Source organism: Rattus rattus, chromosome 10 (assembly GCF_011064425.1).
Source record: "Rattus rattus isolate New Zealand chromosome 10, Rrattus_CSIRO_v1, whole genome shotgun sequence".
NCBI classification, from domain to species: Eukaryota; Metazoa; Chordata; class Mammalia; order Rodentia; family Muridae; genus Rattus; species Rattus rattus.
In genome coordinates, this window is record NC_046163.1 from 32,680,136 (window position 1) to 32,701,484 (window position 21,349).

Sequence of the window (21,349 nt, forward strand, 5' to 3'; positions counted from 1 at the left end):
CAAGTGCTGGGGTCCCATGCATATGCCACCACATCTGACGTCTTACCATTCTTGAAACCAGATAGACTTCAAGAACTCTCTCCTAATGGCTCCCGTCCTTAATCCCAGCACTCCAGAGGCAGAGGGAGGAAGATCTCTGAGTTTCAGGTCAGCTGGAGAAGCACAGTGAGACTTTATCTCACAAACAAACAAGCAACACCAGATCCCCCCAGCCACCGCAGCTAAAAAGCCTTGTTTCTCCACCACCCGAACCGCATTTGCTGAAAACCCAAAAGCTACTTCAAAGCCTCCATTCCCCACTGATCAGCACCATTTGAGTCATTGATCATTTGCTCTCCTTAAAATGCCTTCTTGGTTTCCAGCTCATAGGGCTCTTCCTCCCCAGTCACAGGTCTCCCCTTTTCCACCCTTCCCCTCTTTCTTTCTGACTTCTGAGTGTAGAATGAAGAAGTTGCCCAAGGCTCGGGCCTTAGACCTCACCTCTTTTCTGCCTGTCATCAGCACACTGTTGGTTTTTCCAGAATCCTACCCTGATGGACCTGACACTCCACTGAATGGTACCTATGAGTACACATGGAAGTTTCGTGACCTTCGACCTAAAGATTTTCAAGATTGTGTTTGAAATCGATTGCGTTGCTCTTGTGGTCTCTGGGCTCGTCTATCCGGCCACCTGCTTGTGATTTGCACCTGAATGGGTAATTAATATCTTATTTTAACATACAAGGCTGAACTCCTGCTTTCTCTGCTCCTACACGGCTGCCTCAGTTTTCTTCATCCTATTGGCTGTTCAATCTGATCTTCTGAAAGTCACTGTAAGCATGCATGTATGTATGTATGTATGTATGTATGTATGTATGTATGTGTGTATGAACACACACACACACACACACACACACACACACACATTTAGCTATACCCCAGCCCTTAAATATCACTCTTGACCCTTCACTCTTGCCTCAGATGACAAGCAGCAATGGACAGCCTCCTCCCACCTCCATCGGAGTCACCTTGAGTGGCTTTGATCTCACCTCCCTGCCTCTGCCCCCGCCTCTGGTTTCTGCTAACACAGCTGCAAGCCTACTCTTCTTAGATACGACTCAGGTCTTGTCTTCACTTGTCCTCTCTGCTTCTCATGCCATTCATCTCACTTTGAAGGAAAGCCAAGGTTCTTATGATGGACCCAGGATCCTACACCTTGTACCCTGCTCCATTTATCTGACGGCGCCCCATGCCCCAGGTCCCAGCCATGTTGACATAGCTTCCTCCACTGTACACGATGGTGCCGCTCCGTCCTTTATTTTTCTCACCTATATCACGAGAATAATAATGCCTCCTAGATTGAGATCAGGCTGTGCCCTATCCTAGTTGACTCTGTATTGTATAGAAGTGTTTTTTTCACTGTTTCATGTGATATGCGCCTTCCTGAGGAGACTCCATTTCCTACTGTTGTATGGTTCCTCTCTCATATGTACTATTCACTGGAATGTCAGGTCCATCAGGGTAGGATTCTGGTCTGGTCTGTACCCTGCAACAGCCCACTCAAGTAAGATGGTGCCTCTCACTGTGCCTTTTCAGAGAGGGTTGCCCTCAGGAAACTTGCTGACATTCACTTAGCATAAGGACTTGCTGGCGTTCTCTAAGCTCAGGCATTGGTGGGAGCCTAGATAAAATGACGTTCGTGGCTCACGGTCGGCCAGGCTCTCCTGTTTGACTTCAGAAAGTCAGAGAAAGACTCTTGGCATGCTGGGTGGGCGTGCTTGACCCTAATATAATGCCAGATCAACAACTTCAAAATATTTTTTCTTTGATAAAAGGAAATCAAGTTGCCCTAGTCTTAAAACAGTGTTTTCATCTGCGCATGGTGGCCCATGATGGTAAATCCGGCACTCAGGAGACTAAGACAGATTGCTGTGAGTTCAAGACTAGCCTGGCTACTGTATAAGATCTTCTCTCTGTCAATGAAAAAAAATACACACACACACACACACACACACACACACACACACACACACACACACACACACACACACACACTTCTCTCTTAGTGATTTCTGACTAGAATATTCTCCCCACTGCTACTATGAATAACTATCCCATGGGTAACCCCGAGTCTTTGGTAAAGTGGGGTTTATAAACATGAGAAAGGTCATTCTGAACTTCCCATCAGCTCTAGAAAACAAAACAAAACAAAGCAAAACAAAAGAGTCTCAGTACAGTTCAGTTAAGAGTTCAGACCTCAGGCTGGAGAGATGGCTCAGTGGTTAAGAGCACCAAGTGTTCTTCCAGAGGTCCTGAGTTCAAATCCCAGCAACCACATGGTACCTCACAACCATCTGTAATGAGATCAGATGCCCTCTTCTGGTGTGCCTGAAGACAGCTGCAGTGCACTTATATATAATAAATGAATAAATCTTAAAAAAAAAAAAAAGAGTCCAGACCTCACAACTGTGGGATAGCTTTGCTTTGTAATTGTAGTTGTTTGGTTTTAATAAAAAACTGTACCCAGTGCCACGTCCAGTTCAGGTGTGACTCCTGTCCAGTTCTGCTGTGCGGGGAATCTTCAAAGCCGGCTTGGCTTGTCCCAGTACAGAACCCAAACTACTGTTTCTGGTCTGCAATGAGGGGAAGAGAGGATGGCTGGACTTCCTGTTGAGGAAGTGGTCTTTCTCAGAACCCAATGTTACCGCTTCCACTCTTGACATGGACAGGTTTCAAGAAAACAGTGAACAGTCCAGGAGTTCACCGCAGTCCTGGTGAACGTGCCCTGGGGCGCCTGTTCTTTCTTCCCTAGCAACCGTCTGATTCTGTCGCCTCTGGCCACCTTCAGCTCCAAGCCACACCCTCCGTGTCATCCCATGAGCACACCAAACAGGTTAGCCTGGCTAGACAGTGGCTGAGGTGTCGGCAGCAGAAGGGAAGTACAGTCATGTACACACCCAGTGACGGAGGCCTGGCAGATGCTGGAACATGAAGGAAACGAGGACCCGGCTTCCTTGCGGTTTAGAATACGTATAGTAACTTTGTCAAGGGGGTATTTCCTTGTGAGGGTAACACAGTGCATGGGCTTCTTTCCAGCCCTGAACTTGAGCTTTTGTGAGCCCATTGTGTGTGTGTGTGTGTGTGTGTGTGTGTGTGTGTGTGTGTGTGTGTGTGTGTGTGTGTGTTCCACAGTATCTGTATGGAGAGAGAGAGAGAGAGAGAGAGAGAGAGAGAGAGAGAGAGAGAGAGAACACAGGTTCATCCATGTACATGTGGAGGTTAGAGGGCAACTCTTGGTGCCTGTTCTTGACTTCTACCTTCTTTGAAACGTGGCCTGTCTTCCTCTTTCCACCCCTGCAGCCCTCAGGCTAGCTACTTCTGCTGCTGTCTCAGGTGCAGGCCTGAAGGCGAGGTAGTTGTAGCTTCTGGATGCTCTCCCTGTCTGTGTCCCATCTCCCAAAGAAGTGCTGGGATTTACAGGCATGCATTTCCATAGGCAGCTTTTTATGTGGGTTCCAGGGATCTGGAATTCAGGTTGTCAGACTCGTGAGCCAGACCATCTCCTTGTCCCCAGTACTGTTAAACCTTAGGTCCCACAAAAACAGTTTGCCTTGCCTGGGATAAGTTCCGTGTACTGCTTCACATACCCGCCCATCAGGCGAGCTCCTCTAAGCCTGTGCCCTCCTAGCCGTATCAAATGCTCAAACGTACCCGTCACATGAACTGCTCTCTAAGGCTGTGCCCTAATAGCTATGGGAGATGCAGGCAGGCAGAACTTCTATGGATGTGCTTAAGTGTATTTATTAGTTTTTTCTATTTCAAGTGCGCACTCTCTTTTCTCTTGTGCTCTGAGAGCTAATCAGAACCAACTGGCCAAGCCATGGTCTCATATGGTAAGGATGAAGTACAAAACCCTGGGGCCATTTTTACTTGACACAGGTTTTGATCAACTCTTAACTTCAGGAGAAAATAACTTCTTCCTTCCTTCCTTCCTTCCTTCCTTCCTTCCTTCCTTCCTTCCTTCCTCCTCCTCCTCCTCTTCCTCTCCTCCTCCTCCACCTCCTCCTCTTCCTCTCCTCCTCCTCCTCCTCCTCCTCCTTTCCCTTCCCGTTCTCCTTCTCCTCCTCCTCTTCCTTCTTTTTGAAGAAGGTTTTCTTATGTATCCCTGGCTGTCCTGGAACTCACTCTGTATACCAGGCTGTCCTTGACCTCAGATACTTCTCTGCCTCTGCCTCCTGAATGCTGGGATTAAGGCTAGGAAATGATTGACAGAACTGAGGAGTTAGCTCATCTGCTAGAGTGTTGGCCTAGCATGCCAAAGCCTTGGGTTCCTTCTCTAGTACAGGATTAACTGGGCACAGCTGTATGTGCTTCTAATCCTTGCTCTCTGGAAGAGCAGGCAGGAAGTTCAGCAATTAGATAAGATCCTCACTGTCTATTCATACCGAGTCTGAGGCCAGCCTGGGCTACATGAAATCCCATCTTTTAAAAAAAAAGCCACACCTGACTGCTCTTCCAGAGGTCATGAGTTCAATTCCCAGCAACCACATGGTGGCTCACAACCATCTGTAAAAAAAAAAAAGCCAATAGCTAGTATTCTGTGCATGGACACCAGTCTGAAAGGAGGAAGAGATTAGGAAAGTCTCAGGTAAAGTTACCTTGTGCTACTAATTTGAAGGATAAACAGGGCTGTATGTTCAGGAAGCACAGACATTTCCTGGCAAAGGACAGCCGTAACTGTAGCTACACCAATAGGCCGTCCACAGTTTGGGAACTGCTTTTTGTCCCAGCATTGCTAGGTCTCTCTGTTAGCGCTTCCCTGGAACTCAAATAAACAGTGAAAATTTCCAATCTCCCAGCCTTGCTCTGTTACCATCGTCTCGTGAGATGACAGTACCATGAGGGGGGCAACAGATGATCAAATCCCGGAAGATGGGAAGGGAGCGGAGGAGTGGAGTCTGCTGGGAGTAGGTGCCATGAGCTGAACGGAACAGGCAACAGGCGCTGCTAGGAGTGGACGCTGTGAGCTAGGGCTCCCGTCCGCCTTCAGCATGCAGAAAGGAAGGAAGTCGGAGGAAACCCTGGCTGGCTTTCTCAGCTGCACTTACACAACCTCTGCCCCAGTATCTCTGTATCTGGGCCAGTGTCCCCAAACACACCCTTTAGACCAGTGGTTCTCCACCTTCCTAATGCTGTGACCCTAAGGGTTCCTCATGTTGTTGTGACCCCCCAACCATAAAATTAGTTTCATTGCCACTCTGTAACTGTAATTTTGCTACCGTTATAAGCTGTAATGTAAATATTTGTGTTTTCTGATTGTCTTAGGCAACTCCTGTGAAAGAGTCCTTTGACACCCACCCACGCAAGGAGCCTCCACCCAAAGGTTGAGAACCACTGCTGTAGGATCAATTCTCCAGTACAGCTAACAACACTGCTTTTCATACAGATACAGTCTGCCCTTCACAGACTATCATATAATTAGTATATGGGCATTTGTTTACAGATATCTGTATGTACATGTACATATACACATACATATATAATACATACACACATATACACACATACACACATACATACACACATGTATATACATACATATATAAACACACATACATACACACACATACACACATACATATACATGTACATACATATATATATAAACACACATACATACATACACACACATACACACATACACACATACATATACACGTACATACATACACACACATACATACACATATAAACACACATATACATTCACACACACACATACACATGCATACACATAAACACACACATATATACATACACATACACACATACATACATACATATATACATACACACATACATATGCACGTACATATATAATACATACATAATACACATACAAACATACACACATGTACATTCATACACACACATACACACACACACACACACATACACACACACACACACACTCACACACCAAGCATCTCCTTCCCAGCATGTACAAGTTCTTCTGCTTTGTAGGGACTGCATCTTTGGTTTTGTTTGTACCGTTTCTTCTGCCCTCTTTTTAACTGTCATTCCCAAGCAAGTAAAAGTTCCAGTTGCTCTGTAAAAGTGTAAAAACCCATGGGTACCAGTTCTCATCCCTAAGAGCAAAATATTTGCCAATAAAGCATAAAACAGAATATCCATGGGGAGAGACTGCGCTATGTTTCCTAAAGGCAATACACCTACTGAACAATTCAAAATGTAGCATCATTGTTGAGGTTTTAAAACCTATGTGTTTCTGTGTATCTGTGTGCAGGTGTGTGCATGTGAATGCAGGAGCCCTCGGTACAGAAGAGGGCATCAGAGCCCATGGCGGTTGGGAGTTGCCTCACGTGGATGCTGGAAAAACTTGGTTTTTCTGCAGGAGCAGCAAAGGCGCTGAACCACTGAGCCATGTCTCCAGACCTCTCTTTGTTGAGGTTTTGCATTCATTTGAGAAAAACGCCTTTTGTTATTTCTGTTCCTATTGGCTTTTTAAAATACATACATACATACATACATACACACACACATACATACAGACATACAGACAGACAGACATACTACCCCAAACAAGTATTTCTCACTGTAGAAATAACCAAGTCCATGACCAGGTGGGGCAAAACACAAGATTTGTCTGCGGTAGTTTTATTTGCCAAAATTTAAGAACACCCACAGAATGTTGGGGGCTTATAGAAAGATTACAGTAGCTAGAATAATCCCGTGGTCAAATTAGGGCCAATTAAGAATCAAAGTAAATATCAAGCACTGCAGTCAGTAGCTTGACTGAAACAGGACTCCACACAGCTAAAACAGTGTAAACAGACTGCATATTAGTAAGTGCAGAAAAAGAGATGAGTTAGAAAAATCTTCGTTTGGTAGTCATCGATGGTACCAAAGTTAGTAGAACATGGATGAGGAGTAACAGCATATGCTCACACACACACACACACACACACACACACACACACACACAGACACACACACACACTTCAAGACATTCCTCACAAGACACTAATTACAGAAGGTGACAGGTGGCTGCAATGGCTGTTGTCACCCTGTGGTTCCTGATGTCATATGACTGAAAAGGACAGCTCCCGTAATCCCTGCTAAAAGTGTGTAACCTGAATCCAGTCCAGGGAAGACAGGCCAAGCAAAAGGAGGACGGTCCCTCACCGTAAGTGCTGTACTCTTCTGAAATATCTGTGAGATACAGACAAGCCACAAGCCTCTCCAGACAGAGGCCTCGCAGGCCAGAGTTGCTCTGGCCTAAGGACTCACTTGGGGATGCGCCACGGTGACCACAGCACAGAGGCCTTTTGCTTTATCACGGAGACAAATGCCATTCAAATTGTTTATGGCACTTTATCAAATTATCAAGACCTGGGTAGTTTCTAGAAACACAAGTTGGTTTTCCAGTGATTTGTTGGTCTCCCTGTTGATTTCCTCTGACCCCAGTCCCCCCTCCCACCCCCCACTTCCCCTCCCACCCCCTCCCCGACCTTCACACCCCCCCCCCGACCCTGTCCCGATTTCCAGGCTCCTGACTTCAGCGCCCTGCTGCGGTTCACATACACCCACCCTCATCATCAAGGCTGCAATGCTGGGCAGTTCCTCTCTTATCACCTCAGAGCTCCTTCTCCTTCTTCCACTGTAGGAACCTGTGTGACTGCACTGAGCCCACACAGGTAACCCAATGTAATCTCCTCCTGTTTCAAGATCAGCTGGTGAACAATTTAATTACTTCAGTAACTTTGATTCCTCTCTGCCATGTAACCTTAGACACTCACGGATCCTAAGGGTAAGACGAGAGTATCTTTTGGGGCATCCTTGTGCCTACCACAGCTGGCAATGTTGGAATGGTGGGTGTGGTTAAATGTTGTGGTATCCAATCTCCCCATCTTAGCAATTTGTCTGGACTTTATGTAAGAAGTTTTGTCATTGGGGACCCTCAGGGAGGTGTGGGATCTTGTGCACTTAAAATGGTTCTCTCTGTGTTTTTTTCTTTCTCAAAGAATGCCTGAGGGATTGAAAGCAAGAGCAAGGGAAAGTTAATGTGCATTGACATTAGGAATTCTGGGAAAAGAAGCCAGGGATTATGGGAAAAGAAGTCTAGAAATCTGGGCCATTTACCTCACCATTTTTCTTCAAGTTTGAAGCTATAATAGAAAACTTGTAATTCTTCCTAAGTAAATTTTCTATATCTAATGAATACTTGCACACTAGACCAACATGTCTATTTGAGCAGACAGTTTTACAATCTCACTAGGAAGTTTAAAGGTATTTCAACAAGTCATAAAATGAACATTGTGACTGACGACAAATGGTACATTGGGAAATGAAGGGAAAATCAGTTATCTTGAACTGTATACATCTTTTGAACTATAAATTGGAATGTGAATGTTATATATTCTTGCTTTCTGTTTCAAACTGTTTTTTTTTTTAAAAATGGGCCTTGAAGAGAAAAATCAATATTTAAAAGTAGATTTAAAGACAGAGCCAGGTATGGTGGCGGCATTTGTCTCATGGCACTCAGGAGGCACAGGCAGGCAGAGCTCTGTGAGTTTCCAGCCACCTGGTCAACAAAGAGAGTTCCAGTACAGCCAGAGCTACACAATGAGACCCTATTTCAAACAAACAAAAACAAAACTCCAAGACCCACAAAGAAGTAGGCTAACAAACAAACAAACCCACGTCTTAGTTAATAGTACTGCACCAATGTTTATGTTGGAGATGTGGTTTTACTGTATAATCCTGACTGACCTGGAACTTGCTATGTATTCCAGTCAGGCTGGCCACAAACTGTGCTGAAATTAAAACCATGGTGACTTGGCTCTATGGTTCTGAACACTAGGATAGTATATTTGCCACCACGCCCAGTGATTTCCTTTGAAAAAATAATTTTGAACTTTATTATTATTGTATGTGTGTGTTCAATGGATGAAAGTCAGAGGACAACTTTGTAGAGTTGGTTCTTTTCTTCCATTTTTACTTGATTTATAGGGATAGAACTCAGATCACCAGACCTGTGCAGTAAGCTCCCTTACCCACTGAACCATTTCTCTCTCTCCCGCCCCCACTTACCCACTGAACCATTTTGACAGCCTAGTGATCTCTCTCTCTCTCTCTCTCTCTCTCTCTCTCTCTCTCTCTCTCTCTCTCTCTCATTCCCTCCCTTACTTCCTTTCTCTCTCTTTTTTTTCTTGAGATAGGGTTTCTCTGTGTAGCCCTGGCTGTTCTGGACTTGCTTTGTAGACCAGGCTAACCTTGAACTCATAGAAATCAGCCTGCCTCTGTCTCCCAAGTTATGGGATAAAAGGGGTGCACCACCATGCCCAGTCCCAGTGATTTCCTAATACAGATAAATGTATTTTTATAGTTCTATCAGACGACAATGCCGTGGAAGCTGGCCTATGAGTAATGCAGCCTCTTTTCTGCAAACATTAAATATCTCAAAATAAAAAGGTTGAGAGAGCATGAAAACGAGTCAAGTGCAAAAGCATTGTCATCCTCATGAAATGCTGCAGTGAGTGGAACTTACTACAAACAGATTGTTGTTGATAAAAAGCAAAGGGAATACCACTAGAAATAAGTGAGACCTTCTGGTGGGGGATACACTGCAGACGAAGTCCTCTAGGAAGGATTAAACTGGGTGGAACTGGCCTGAACCGAGGAAAGAGATGGGGCAGGAGAGACAACCCTGGGAGAGGGGTGGAAGCAGCATGGTACGGAGGATGGCCAGGTTCGGAGTAACAGTTTTGCCTTGCTACCTCTAGAAGAGGAATCCATGTGACTTAGGATTGTTCACATGGATGATAGGGGCTTGGAAAGGGAGAATCAGTCAGAAGCAGGTGATACCGTGCAGAATGCTGGGCGCTCTCTGCACTCCCTTCTCTGTCTTACCTGGCCTATGAGGCATTGAGAAAACGAGCCTGAAGGCATGATTTTTACTTACTTATTTTTACTTTATGTTCAGACTGTCAACATGCATGTATGTGTACCACGTGCCTGGTGGCAGCAGAGGTCAGCAGAAGGTGTCAGATCCTCTGGAAAGAGAATTATAAAAGAATGTGAGCTACCTACCATGTGGGTGCTCAGAATTGAATCCCAGTCCCCTGCAAGTGCAACACATGCTCTTCACCACTGAGGCACTGTGTCTCCAGTCCCATAAAGCCAATTTTTTTTTTTTTTTTTTTTTTTTTTTTTTTTTCTTTTTGAGCTGGGGACCGTTCCCAGGGCCTTGTGCTTACTAGGCAAGCGCCTACCACTGAGCTAAATCCCAACCCTATAAAGCCAATTTCTAAAAGATCAATCTAACCCAGCAGGGCCAACCCTCCCAGGGTCCTGCAGATTGAGAGCCCCTGACGCCTGGTGACAACGTCATCCCTTGGGCCAGGCCTGATGGTGTAGGACAGCCCGCTGAGACAGCACTGTTCAGACTGCAGCAAGGAGGGCATCAGGTCTTCGCACACACTCTGACCGCTCTGAACGTGTAATCATGGAAATCACAGCCTCTTGAGGTTTTATCTTCAGTGCTAGCTCAGCAGCCCAGAAGCTTGTAATCCGCCATCGGGCAGCCCATCTCCCAGACAGTACTGTTCAAGCCGAGCTTGTGCTTACTCAGCACCACCTCACACAGAGACCGAGGTCTGGAGGAAAGAGGCATCCATGGACAGAGTCTGGGGGCAACTGACAGAGGAGAGGTTAAGGAGAACTAGACAGCCATCTTAGAATTGACTGAGTGCCCAGGATCGCTCTGGAAAGCCTTGACACTACCCCAAATAACAAAATAAATCAGATAGTTGCGTTGAGTTACTGACCTGGTTGAGATTCTCAATATGGTGGTAGACAACCTAGGATGGGTCCCAATAGCCCCATCCGAAGTTCAAGTACAAAGTTGGTTTTTGTTGCTTGCATTGTGGGAAGGCAGAAAGGCGGTCATCAGAAGTAGAACCAGGCATCCTCATGGAGCATCATTTAACATCGCTTGGACTTCCTCATGGGGAGTGATACAATGGGTTATTACATTTTTTAAAGTTAAAATTACATTTATTTATGCATGTGTCTGTGGGGAGGGGTGCATACTTATGCCGTGCACAGCATCTGAACAGAGGTCAAAAACAGCTTATAAGAGTCTCTCCTGACACCATGTGAGTCCCAGGGACATAAGTCAAGATGGCAGGCTTAATAGCAAGTGCCTTTACCTGCTAAACAACAACAGCCCCAGCCTTAGCCCCAACTAAGTTTCCTTTTTTTTTGGGGTTCTTTTTTTTTTTTTTTTTTTTTTTCAGAGCTGGGGACCAACCCAGGGCCTTGCGCCCTAGGCAAGCGCCTACCACTGAGCTAAATCCCCAACCCCTAAGTTTCCTTTTTATTTTACATCTTTTTTTTCCTTTGATACAGGGTCTCATTGTGTATTCCTGGCCAGCCTAGAACTCCCTATATAGGCTAGGATGACTTAGAATTTACAATGATCTGCCTGTCTGCCTTCCAAATTCTAAGATTAAAGGCATGCATCCATGCACACATACATACATGCACACATACATACATGCACACATACATACATACATACATACATAATCAAGGACCTGCTGCTAGACTTTTACCAGATACCAACTACCCTGAGTTATATCTTTTTGGCCGATATTCGTGCTAAGGCTTGGGAGAACACAACTAATCAGTTAAATTTTTACTGAAAATCATTTCCAAGAGTTAGGGGATTGGACCAGGCTGCAGGAGGGGCTATGGCTACAATCCACAGGTGCAAAGGGATGGACATGGGAGGGGGTGGTGTGAAGTTGGAAGCCGGGAAGCCAGGCCTTACGGACCAGTGCACACGAGCTAATTGCAGAGTCTGTGGCACCATGGGCTATGCCATTTGGTGCGAGTGGTTTTGTTTATCTCCTTTCAAGTAAGTGCCAGTCTATGCTCAGGTAGGAGTGCTGAGGGTACAGAATGTGGGTGGAAGGAGGGGAGAAAAGCTAGCAAGTGCAAGAAGAGACAGTTACTTCCCTGCCGCTGAGAAGACCTCAGTCTCTGCCTTCCAGCTTAAGGGTGTCAGTGCAGGTGGAAATGACTTAAAGGACAATCAAGGGAAGCTTGAATAAAGAACACAGCTGAGGGCTATGCTAACAGCCAGGAGGGCCCACAATGTTAGACTTGGGATGGACCAGACATTTCCAGAGTAGGTGATACCTTGACTTTAGGCTACACTGCCCTGGGGAAGAAGGCACTTGCAACAGAGAGGAGTTAAGGTAAAGACAGCAAGCGTCAAGTGTCTCAGGTTTGAACTTCCAATCCAAAGCATCCTTTGGCTTTTGGTTGTGCTTTTGTTGGTCTCGCTTTCCTTTTGGGAGAATGCATTTCACTTCTGCTTCAATGACATCGAGCCTTAACATGGAACATGTGTACTTGTCCCAAGGGGCAGGGCAGAGCTCTCCAGAACAAGAGCTGCCTCTGAGGTCAGTTGAGGCTTGGTCTGCTGCTGTGTATTGTAATGCTAACTTCTGTACCGGAAGGTCTAGGCCTACTAGTGAATTCTTACCTTTATAAGCTTTTGTTGTGCAAAACTTGTTCTTTGGTTTAAAACTATTGGTTAAATAAAATTGGCTCTAGTCAGTTACTGGAGGGATTAGAGGTAGGTGGGTTTTGAGTTACCTGTTGGGGGTGGATAAGTGAGACCAGAAGAAGGGAAAATTAGAGGAGGAAGCTGTCACGTGGGAAGAGAGACCATGAGCACGTGGCCAGGAGGAACAGCAAGCATTTGGGGTACACTGCTGGGGAGGTAGCCAGGCCAGCATTAGAAGAGTAGATAAGGGGTGGCCACCCAGTAATTGTCAAAGCCAAATCAAATAACCATAGTCTGAGCCTCATTTATTTGTAAGCTAGTCGGGGATAAGCTTAAATTGATTTTATTACAGAGATACTTAGCAGAACTGCACCCTCCTATTGACTTTTAAAAATTACCCTTAAAATTTTTTTAAATTGTGTGTATATATGAGTGTGTGTGCCTGTGCACTTGCTCCTTGAGGCAGAAGAGAGTGTGGGACCCTTTGGAGCTGGTGTTACAGGCATCTGTGAGCTGCCCCGTGAAGGTGCTCACAACTCCTCCTGCAGCCTGGTCCTCAGGACGAGGCAGTGGGTGCTCCTAACTTCAGGTCCATCCCACTCTGCCCCGCTCTGAACGTGTTAATACTCACTGCATTTAAACCTGCTTAAGGTGAACAGACACAATTCCATACCATTTAAAATGGCCTAGTTTCTATTTTCATAAACCACAGGGTCTGGGAGAGCGGCTCTACCTGCAAGCTGGGTCCCCTCATGCCCTCGTGTCCTTTGCTTTCTATCCCATCATCCTTTTGGATGCCAGTTGTCCCATTTGGGGAATCTAGGAAGTGAAGCTGGTGCCAAGAGCTGTAAACTCAGGGGAAATGATGGTAACAACTTTTTACCACTTGACCCACCACTCCTGTGAGGTAGCTAAGGGATTAATATTCCCTTCTTAATCTGACCCTGCAAACGGGGTGGGGATGGGGGTGGAGGGGAGGGTTTCAACTGTCTGGGTAAAGGTTAATCAGTGTCTCCAAAGCTTTCTCTGAGGAGGTTAGAAGCTCTTCACAGGTACCACGGTTAGAACAATTTATGGTATTAGGAAAGGAGGTGCAGGATTCACAGAGGTGTAGGGAGATAAGCTGGAAACCAGGGAGGTATTTGCAGGCCCCAAACCTTCCTGCCATTTCTAGCTCAAAAATGTCTTGCCGGGTGTCTCCAGTTGTCCCACCCTCTGCAAAGGATGGAGCATCACACCTGCCCTGCTAACTCGGCTTGCTTACTTCTCCCCTTTGGCCTAAATCTGAGAAAATCAGTAGCTAAAAGCATTTACATACTGAAAGGCAGATTTTCACAGGCGACGCTCTTCAGGGAGCCCAACCATTTAAAAGCAACTCTGTTGTGATGGGTAAGATATGGGGACCACATCAGGGGGTCTGTAAGCTCCAGCTGGTGGGCTCCTGGTGTATTTTATTTATTTATTTATTTTTAAGATTTACTTATTCGATATATGTAAGTACATTGTAGCTGTCTTCAGACACACCAGGACTTCAGATCTCATTACAGATGGTTGTGAGCCACCATGTGGTTGCTGGGATTTGAACTCAGGACCTCTGGAAGAGCAGTTGGTCCTCTTAACCACTGAGCCATCTCTCCGGCCCTGGCATATTTTATTACTTGGTGTATTTTTGTGTGTACACTGTGTGCCTGGTATTCCGGTTGTTGAGTGTGAGCGTGCACATGTGGAGAGATTAGAAGGCAACCCTGGGTGTTTGATACAGGGACCCTTTCTCACCGCTAACATGGCAGGCCAGGTGGCTACAGGCTTCTGTGTATTCGGTCTCTTCCCTTGACAGAGAAGCACAAAGATTCAGATCTGTGCCACTAAGCCCCGCTTTACGAAGGTTCTGGAGAGTCAACTCCAATTCTCATGTCTATACTGCAAGTGCTTGCTCAATGAGCCACTGGGCCGTGCTGGCCTCAGGTGCTGGGACTGCAGACATAAACTGCCAAACCTAGACTCTTACAAGCAGTTTTAAACATGGAGGCTCCTCTTTTGCATTTCTTTGCTCTCAGTCTACTCTTGTGCTAAGAGCTGAGTTAACACTCACAATCTAGCTCTGTAAGAGAAAGCTTGCTAACTTTTGGATGACAATGAAGATCGAAATTTGATTAAGGTAAAACAACAAGGAAATAATTTAAGGGGGGGGGGTGTAGTGCATCTGCCTGGCATGCTGGGCATGCCCCAGTACAAGTAACAGACAGCATTGGGTGGTTCTCAAAAAACAAACAAACAAACAAACAAACAAACAAAAACAAAACAAAAACAAAAACAAAAACCCAAGCCAGTCAAAGGCACTATGAGTAGATGTCTATTCATTAAACCTTTTAAACATTTTATGTCCTAGCACCGCATTTAGGCCACACGAGATATAAAGGGTTACAAATATTCAGATTTTATTATAAATAAAATACTGTTTTCTTTTTAAACATAAAAGACGCCAAGTGTTGCGCTTTATTAACCTCCCTGTGGGGAAGACTGTAGAGTTAAGGCAAACAGCTAAGGTGAAGGCACATTTAAAAGGGCCACAGTTAGAGGGAAATTCCATGGAGGTGGGGGTAGGATAAAACAATCTCTTCTGGGTGACACCCGGCATTCCACAGCAGCCATCCTGTCCATTTTATTACATAAAATACAGATTATTGGAACTATACAATAGAATAATGGCTGTGTCGCAGGAGTGTAGTAAGGTATCATCTTGTAAATAACTTTCATTTTTAAAAATAAAATTCTTTTTAAAAATATACCAACAACGATGGAGAAGACAACCAGAACACCCCACCCACCAGCGCTGGAGTAGAGCTGACCCAAAGGATGCTGGTGGCCGGTCAGCCATTTTCTTGCAACTGTGACCAGAATGTTAAGGTGGTGACCTCATAGTAGAGGAACTAGCCAATCAGCACTGAGCTTGGTGAGGCTGTGCCTCTGCAATAGCAGAAAAGGCCTCCGAGGAGCAAGAGCGGAACCTCAGGGATGCCAAGCTGAGAGTTTGTGGTCATCTCCGTTTGCCCAACAGAGCCAGGCAGAGCAGAGCCTCCTCTCTCATCAGTAGCCCTGTGCCCACGCCCTCAAGTGCTCCGTCATCACATGTTCCCTTACAAAACTGACCCGTGCGGGAAGGTTCCGTCTGCAAACTTTCCTCATCCCTTTACCCTGTCAGCTTGGCTACTGCTCCGGGGCAGGCATCGAGAACCGCACGGAGCTGCAGCTCAGATGGTCAGAGGTACAGGGAAGAGAGCCCTCTTCGGTCAGGCTGTGGAGGCGAGCAGGCTGATAGACCCGTTAGACAATGAAGGTGCTGCAAACACAGGCAGAGGCGGAGCAAACACTGGGGACCAGGCATGACTCAGAGGGATGGAAGGGAGGAGGTGCACAGGTTCCTGGCCAGTGAGAGGGACAACTGAGAAGGGACGTGAGCGGACAGTGCCGTTCTAGGAGGACCAGGAATATTTACATAAACTCCTTACTCTATAATCATGATAAACAAAAATCCATTCACACAAAAAAATATAAATTTCAAATAATTAATAGCACCAGTGTGTCAGATAATAGTTTCTTCCCCCCCCCCGCTACGCAAAGTACAAAATTGCATAGTGTTAAAGGCTAAATATGAATCTCAGAGGCAGGTAGATAGGAGGAAGGGGGCGTGTGGCAGGGAACTGTCCCGGTGTGGTCTTAAGGGAACCACAGAGCTGAGGATCAGAGGTCGAGAAGCCCACTAGGAAACGCCATGCATGGTTCTTCCCTCTCCACAGAGGAAAGGCTTAGAGTGGGCGGAGCCACAAAGCGCAGGAACTAGATGGGGTCCACCGCCTTGAGAAACACTGAGAGCAGCGTTTGCCACCAGGATCTGGCAAACAATGATGTGTTTTGAAAGAATGGAAATGTCAGAAGAGACTTGGAGCTAAGGGCCAAATGTCACATCTCTCTCCAACAGAGAAAGAGAAATTCACTTATGGAATCCTAATCAGACTGGTTACATCCACTTCCCAGAAAATGGGGGGAAAGGAGATTTGCTTTTCTTTCATTGGTCAAGACCTTAGAGGACGACTGTTTTGATAGATATGCTAACAATAAGTTCCAATTCTAACACACTAACGAAGCTCCAAGAATTAGTAAGATTTGGGGGAGAAAAAACGTGAGTGGTTATCACATCTCTGTTTCTTCTGCACTGAGTCCTGCTTCTAAAACTATCACAAGCTACCTAGTGTAGTGGTAGGTGCAAGCTGCCCATCCAGACTCTTTATCAGCTGCCTGAGGATTGGGAAAACGTTTATCTTCCTAGTCAATTAGCACAGGAGAAAAATGTAAGCATCTTCGAGCCATGCTTTCTCAGAGACCCACACGTAACTACACTGTTACCCGTAATGGCTCAGTGGCCTATGCTCGAACAGCCAGCATGTCTGATGGATGGCTACCAACGTTCTAAATGACCAATACCTTTGGCACAGGATGTTTATTTCCTTTTGCTTCAAAGAGGAGGCAGAAGATGCAGACTGGACATATTTGGTCATCTCAGTGCTACAGTGAGGAGCCAAACATTTCCTTCATAGAAATATGAGTACTAAGATAGGTTCTGCTGGTGCTGAGAGAGGGGAGGGGGCTGGGTCTGCCCTGGCATACAAAGGCTCACGTGATGTGGGTATGCCACTGGAAGATGCTGTGACTTCAGGCAAACAAGGGAAAGTTCCGGTAGGGTGCTCACAGGAGTGGAGGAGACACTTTATTAGGCAAAACCCTTTGTTCCTGGTTAAGGATGTTTAACTTGCTTCTCTTTAAACTCTGACTTTTCTTGGGTCAAAAGGACAGTGACGGAGAGCAGCAGAGAAGTGGGGGGGTCTGAAAAGTGTAATTTTTGTGTCAAGGCACCGAGGCCTCACAGGGCCCCCTGTCAGGGACACTGCCTTACAGCCCTCCCACCACTAGGGTTTCTCGATGGACGGGGTGTTAAAGCAGCCTGTTGGTAGCGTCTTCTTGATGTCCTCCAGGTTGTGAATGTCCTTTATGATCTCTGCTATGTCTCGGTCATAGTCCAAGATGGCTGCCTCCTGCTTCCGGGCCTCGTTCTCCAGGTCGGACACCTTCCTGTCCAGGTCGCTCACCTTCATTTCGTCTTTGGCTTTGTTCAGGGAGCCTTCGATCTCGTTGAGCTTGTTCAGGTCCACGGTGTCCAGCTGTCCTGTAGAGTCAGGAAGTGCACAAAAGAGAATGAGCTCATTCCATGAGAACGGGAGCTTGACTCCTCAGTGCCTGTGTTTGGTCATGAACTAAGGCAGCAGCTCACGATGCAAAGGCGGCCTGACATACGGGTGCTGCCATGTTCGAGGGCCTGAGTGATATTGACCTACCCAGCAAAGGTGGGCAGCGTGTATCATTAATACTAGAATAGGCTTTTTTTTTTTTTTTGAGGAAGTGTTTTTTCACAGGATATTTTAATTTTCTAATACTTATTACTGTGCATGTATGCATACATGCATGTCTGCGAGAATGTCATAGCATGTGTGTGGAGGTCAGAAAACAGCTTGCAGGAGTTGGTTCTCTCTTTCCACTATGAGGGTTCCAGGGACTGAACTCAGGTTGTCAAGCTTGGCAGCTAGAACTTTTATCCCCAGAGACATCTCTCCAGCCCCCAGAGGATGCTTCTAAGTGCAGGAGCGCACCACGCCTCAGACCTCACTTATGCTGAAGAAGGAGATTCGGTAGGACTCAATCCTCTGCAGGTTTCTAGGTGTAATCTGTGGACCATTTCAGTATCGTCAAAGAACGCCACAGTCTCTAAGGTAGAAGCATACATCCTCAACTCCTAGGTTTCAGAGAAGGTGGGCTGGTTTGGGGAGGGGGTCACTTCCTGCTTATAAGAGTTAGACGCCACGGGGAACCTTCTTATGGGAACAGCCAAGGTTGGAACGCTGAGATACTGTACGCAAAGCTTCGCTCGAAATGTAGCAAGGAAAAAAAAGAGTTTCTTTTGGAAGAAGATGCTCTATGGACAGAAAGAGAAGCAGTCCTGAGCCCAGGTTGCCTCACCCACTCTCAGATGGTTGAGAATTATCCGCATGCATTTGGACAGCCTAAGGGATAAAGTAAGATGTAAAGCCCTTGCTTTAGCTTGCTCTCCCTCTAGGCTCGCCTGCAGGCACATAATTTATTATTATCGGTCTCTGAGACTGGTAAAATATTATCCCCCCCCTTTGAAAGAAAAAAAAACATTAAAAACAAATTCCTGGTCTTCAGCGGCTACACGACTCTCTCGTGCTGGAGTCCGGTGACAAAAGGACATAGGTCTTAAAAGATCTGCTTTCTACCAAACTGGGTTAAAATGAGAGCTCAGTGTGCTTATATGTCCTTGGAAACAAAACAAAATAAACCCAAGTGTTGCTTTCTTTTGGTGTGAAAGCTTTCACTTCATCAAACTGTTCTTCAGTTGGCGAGTGGAGAGAATTCTGGGCTCTGAAGTATCATTTTTATTCTACCCCTGAGCCTTCCTTTTTCATCCCTTAAGGATGCTCCACCAGTGGGCGGGACGAAGGGGAGATGCATGCTGGACCTTGTCCATAGTGGCACCCCTAGCTGGAAGCTCATCTTCAAAGGTGAGGACCATGGTGCCCTACTGGGGCTGAGTCCAGGGAAGGCACCTCAAGTACTTGAACTTAATAGAGTCCCCAATTCACTTGCACTCTAGAACTGAGAGCCTGTCAGTGCTCCGACAATGCAAGCTACCCTTACAGGGTTCTGCCAATCGAGACACAGTGTGCACCGTTATCTTTTAAATAAGAAAGCGCTAAACGAGACGTCCATATGGATGTGTTAACGGATGCTTTTGGAGAACTCGCACCAATGTGCCTCTGAACCTGCAGACCCACACCTGCGCGCCGGGGCTGCACCAACTCTTCTGTTACTTACCCAGCTGCTCCAAGAGGTCGGTCAGTTGGCTGAGGAGGCTGCTGACAGAGTTTTTGGCTTTTCTGGCATTAAGCTCAGCTTCCTGAGCAGCCTGTGAAGCCTGCAGAGGAAGAGGATAAACAGCATGAACACTTCTGACTCCATGTTCTCCTCTTCTCTAAATATTTTCCTCCAGTGAGCCAGCAGGGCTATTTTCAGATGCGTTCCCCTTTTCTAAGCGATGAATCAGAGTCTCTCTCGCTGCGGGGTTTTGGGGGTGGTATCTTCAGGTGGAGGATGTTATTTCTACTGCACAGAATGGTATACTTTTTTTTTTTTTTTTTTTTTTTTTTTTGTTTCGGGGTTTTGGTTTCTGGTTTTTGAGACTTACTATGTAACCTAAGTTGGTCTCAAACACAAGGTCCTCCTGTCTCAGCCTTCCGAGTGCTGGGCCTATACCACCACACCTGGGGACCCTTAATGATATAAGCAGTCAGAAAACCAATACGATCTCATTTTCTCTCTTTCCCCCACTCGAGACTACTTGGGGTAAACACAGGATGAAATGCATTAAGTAGAAACAGGTTATTATTTTTTTTTTAAGTACAGGTTGAGCGAGAATTATTATTCTAGAATGTGAATACTCTTAGGGCCCTGATTATTAGAGATGTCTGATTCTTGTTTTCTCCAGAAAGCAAGACTTTTCTGAGAATTCCCTACACACACACACACACACACACACACACACACACACACACACACACACACACACACACACTCTACAATGGATATTTTCAAAGTCAACCAAAGGTAAACATATTTGGGAAAGTTCCATGAAACCTGAACAAACACACAGCACATGAGTCACAGGAAGCGGCGGAGGAAAAGGAAGCAGCTACGTAGCAGAAAGCAGATGCTCTCCCCAGCAAACCCCAGCCCGGACACAAAGGAGTGGCTTGCACTCCCGGCCAGTAATTATTTTTCCTAGTTTTGGGGTCAGGACAAAGCAAATATTTGGGGATCAAAACATTGTGGAAATTTTAAAAACAGAAATAAAAAAAATTAACTCTGTTCAAATTGCAGCTGTTCTTGGAACCCATACAGGCTTCCTATGAGTTCCTAGGACTAGGCCACAGGACTGTGCTGGGTTTAACCTGTGGCCTTCGGCGTTTTCCAGAAAGAGCCACAACCTTTCTGGTTGAAGAAAATGTTAGACTCAGGCAATACTAGCTCAATGTTGGACTTTCAAAACTGATATAATTACAAAAGAGAGAGTATATAAGGGGATGGCTTACTGCTCTCAAAAAGTTATGGACCAAAAATAACAAGAGAAACTTACTTCTCACTCTTTGAATTAAACCCATATCCCTTTTTGGAACTCAAATATGTATCCTTTATTGTTTTTTGTGCTTTAAACACAATGCTTCCATCGCAGTGATCCACAGGGCTGGCAAGATGGCTGAATGGGCAAGAGAACTTGGCACAACGTTTGACGACCTGAGTTCTAGTGCTCAAGTGCACATGGTGGAAGGAGACCAAACTCTCCCAAGTCGTCCTGAGACCTCCACATGTGCCTTAGGGCACATGCATTCAAACCACAGGAAATAAATAAATGTAAATTAAAGAGAAGTCCAGAGATTCAGCGTATGAGAGAAGACTGATGTTTGCTTCATCGTAATTTTCATTCGAGTCTCACTTTACATTGAAGAAAGAAAAAAATCACATAACAATTCGACACAAAGTTTAAAAACTCGGCTATTTAGCCAGTCATGGTGGTGCACACCTTTAATCCCAGTATTTGGGAAGCTGAGACAGGAGGATTTCTATGAGTTCAAGGCCATCATA

General features: G+C 45.7%; 1 protein-coding gene across 1 annotated transcript in view; it reads right to left on the reverse strand.

Annotated features, from left to right (window-relative positions):
* Positions 1 to 14,994: 14,994 nt before the first annotated feature.
* Lamc1 (laminin subunit gamma 1) overlaps positions 14,995 to 21,349 on the reverse strand; it is a 121,140-nt gene continuing 114,785 nt past the window's right edge. The window contains exons 27-28 of the mRNA XM_032915763.1: positions 19,526 to 19,625; positions 14,995 to 17,801 (exon numbers count right to left, since the gene is read on the reverse strand). Of these exons, the coding sequence (XP_032771654.1) occupies positions 17,545 to 17,801; positions 19,526 to 19,625 (357 nt within the window). The 3' untranslated portion in view covers positions 14,995 to 17,544. The remainder of the gene's footprint in view (positions 17,802 to 19,525; positions 19,626 to 21,349) is intronic.